This window comes from Coniophora puteana, assembly GCF_000271625.1.
Source record: "Coniophora puteana RWD-64-598 SS2 unplaced genomic scaffold CONPUscaffold_22, whole genome shotgun sequence".
Taxonomy (NCBI): Eukaryota; Fungi; Basidiomycota; class Agaricomycetes; order Boletales; family Coniophoraceae; genus Coniophora; species Coniophora puteana.
In genome coordinates, this window is record NW_006913074.1 from 130983 (window position 1) to 134550 (window position 3568).

At 47.7% G+C, this 3568-nt stretch overlaps 1 protein-coding gene across 1 annotated transcript; it reads right to left on the reverse strand.

Moving 5' to 3' along the window:
- Positions 1 to 2958: 2958 nt before the first annotated feature.
- Positions 2959 to 3568, reverse strand: CONPUDRAFT_160367 (uncharacterized protein; the record flags this gene model as incomplete). Its single annotated transcript, XM_007777502.1, has 2 exons — positions 2959 to 2977; positions 3033 to 3568. The coding sequence occupies 2 exons, from the start codon at positions 3566 to 3568 to the stop codon at positions 2959 to 2961; spliced, it is 555 nt and encodes a 184-aa protein (XP_007775692.1).

The window sequence follows — 3568 nt, forward strand, 5'->3', positions numbered from 1 at the left end:
GGCCCGACCAATCCCATGGGTCACTCAGGAGTCCGGACACCCATAGCTATGCGAGAGCGAGCTTGCTCATCTCCCAAAGAAATCAAGCATCTCTCACGCTCTTGCAGCAACAACAACTGCAACAGTGAGCACGTCGATGTCCCAGAAAATGGGATGGCCATAGACAACCACAAAGCACCAATCCAGGACAACGACAAGCTTAACAACAGTACCTGGGCATAGCCCGCAGATTTCACGTCGAAGATTAGCCATTCGGGTATTGCTGTTAACTCGGCCTCGAGTTACCGATCGGCCAATGAACTTGAGATCGACATCAGCCAGTTGGAGGGGCCAAAGACGGAGGAAATGGGGGTAGTGGCCGTACACTCGCCGGGGGCACGTCATCACTAAGGCCGCGTGGGGCCTGTCTCACCACGGCCGTCCCGCACGCCCACCCACGCACACGGAGATAGCCCACCCATTTTGCCTTTAGGTGGGCTCTGCTCACCGCGGTCGTCCCGGAAGGCCATGTTCAACCTGCGCGACATCAATCAGTTGGAATGGAAAATGTGCCAATACCTCAACTAGGAGCTCAAAGTGCACTGTGAGCAACGATTGCTTTCATACCTTCATAGATATACGCAGACTTTCTGGAGGGACCTCGTTCAGGAATCAGGCTACCTGTGATGACCTGCAAGACATTACAACGTGAAGTAATATCATACTCTGACATGATTTCCATGAGATCGTGTATCGCGCGACTACTTCTTCTGGGGTGTTTTGAAGGTGGCCTTTTTACCAGCGACTGTGTCGATACCTGCTGAGTGCGAAATGTACCAATACCTGGATTGGGAGCTCAATGCCAACTCTCCCTCCCTCGCCTCGGGTTCCAGGGCCCCTTCGTCACATCGGGCCTATTTTGCCGTTATGGCAAAAGCATAGGAGTGTTGCAGAGGTGCTGGTGCGATGATGGGAAACACAATAAAATGAGAGCGAGGGGTGGCATCCAGACAATCTACTCAAGATATATAGATCATTATTTTAAGCGGGATGACATGCATAATTTTTTTTTTCATTGTACCTATTGCTACAGTATTCAAGACGTACAGTATAATACCTCAAGTTGCAAGAGTCAAATGGCTGCTTATATATTATATTCCTGAACTCACAATGAACGTACATCTACGGATAATAATTTCATTACATGCCATGATTTACAAGCACATTGTAGGCTCTCCATCCGAGATAAGTAAGCCTGGATGGTGTCATCGTTTCGACAGTATTAATCCCCAAACAGAGTTTGCATAGAAAAAACAAGTACAAAAAGTGTTTATTACTGAGATGATGATATAAAAGTAGTAATGTATCCATTCATACAAACGACATCAGGGGGTACTTTATGAGATGCCAGCATCTTGAGCACTTCATCTAGTTTGTATTTAAGGCGGCAGAAAGCCTCAACACCTTTGAGTTACACATTGCTCTGTGAGATTGTCTCGCAGAATATAAGCTAACCTCATTGTAGTATTATCATACCATGTCTACTGCACTTGCAAGCTCATTTGTCTATCCACTTGGGCTCCCGGTTCTGCAAGGGAGCCATGCATGTATCTCTGCTATATCTTCCAGTGCGAGCCAGATGCGCCTGAGATGCACAGGCAAGGTGCCCAATGAAAGATACTGGCGGAATGGCGGGGCAATCAAGTAGAGGATGGACGGAAGCTACCTAGAAATTACCGGAGTGGGGTACATATCACACGGGTTCTCATAGACTAGTTCTGCATAACACAAATAGTGGTCTGCTTGATTTTATATTAATGCCGAAAGTTCATCCTGAGGTTGTCGCAATGGCTCCAGTGACGCTCGTTGCACTCACCACTAGACCTCTGCTATGCGATGGCGGTTAATTTCGTGGGCGTGTCATTTCGCTCACATAATCGGCCGACGTCGAAAGAAGATAAACGAGACACGAGATATGTAGATAGACCACCGGATGAGTCAGAAACCCTGGGCCAAGACTCGGGCACCAGAAGTTATAATGGAATAGGGCCGTGCGAATGAAGCACAGCAACACCCATCACCGATTTGTTTTTGCAATTATAACCGGCACCAATGAATCAAAATTAGATTGAATGCATATCGGTAGATCAGTAATCAATTGGTAATCAACGTTCAACGGTCAGATGCTACAGCGTGATTAGATGATGCTCAGGTCACAACATTAATGTTCTATGCAGAGGACACCTCCTGAGCAGTTCTAGGGAGGGATCATGGTGCCATTCCAGGATTGAGGTGACCTGCTTCGCGCTGATGCAAGGGGTGTGTGTGACTGGGCGCTGCAGGAGACATTGAAAGTGGGGATAAGGGAGTGGTCAAATGCATTATATGAAGTTCAACAGGAGTGGCTGGAGATGGAAAGGAGGCCAGATTTACCAGCAAAATGATGGTGTTGTGGTAGGTAGCGGTGTTACATGGAGGATCTTGGATTTCACAATTAGAAAAGGTGTGTGATACGCTGATAGCGCTCAGGTAAGATTTCTCGCTTCCTTTATACTAGTAAATACATTAGGAGTACTTCTGTAGCTCCTGTACTTGTATTTAGCTTCTGATTCTCTAATATATAGCTTCTGCTTCCCGAGCCTTGGCCCAAGGCTTCTGACTCCTCTAGTGGTCTATCCGCCCATCTCGTGTCTAATTATCTTATCTTGGCATCGGCCAATTACATGAACATGATGACAGGCTCACAAACTCAACAGAGGATGTCATAAGTATGGTATGCAGAGCAGTTAGGAGGGGGAGTCGAGCAGGACAGAGAGGTCGGGTTTGGAAAAGGTTTTCGGAGTTGTAAAGTGGGGTGCGACACAGCAATTTTGTAAGTAGAGACCGCATAGGGTGGGTAAGGAAATGCATGTGGAAACATGAGGAGCAGAAGACAGACGTAGTTATTTGGACACCATCCATATGTGTGTAGGTAGGCGGTCAGGCGCTCGGCGGAGGGCTATTGGGCACATTGAGAATGAATTGGTGGTTAGTGGCAGCAGCAGCTCACTCACCCTGATTGGTGGATGAGGGGTGTCAGTAAGGAGGATGTGTGGATGGATGTCTCCCAGAGAACGAGCGGGCGTCCGGACTCGACTGCTTTGGTAATGTCAATATCCGGCCATTCCACTTCACTAAGAAGTAGGAAGAACTGCAAGACTTGAGACCAACGGATATCTGAGGGTGCTGCTCTGTAGACGGATTGCTTGACCGCAAGAACTACTGGCCCAGAGAAGACTGGCTCAGCGAGGAATGGGATAGGGTTAGGGCCAAGGGTATCAGCCTTCTCAACTAGGAAGTATGACCACCATTGGTCTGCATTCACCACCACAGTTGCATAACCACTGAAGACTGGGCTGTGGATCTTTTTTGCTGATATCGAGGAGTCAATCTTCTCATAGTAGGCAACAAGATGCCTGCCAATGTCAAGCTGAGTACCGTCATCGGGGCTAAAATTCTTCAAGTAGAAAAGTGGAAAGGTGCGGAGCCCAACTCTCGTTGTTGCTGGCTTGGAAAGGTTGTAGAGGTTGACAATCATATCCATAGCCAT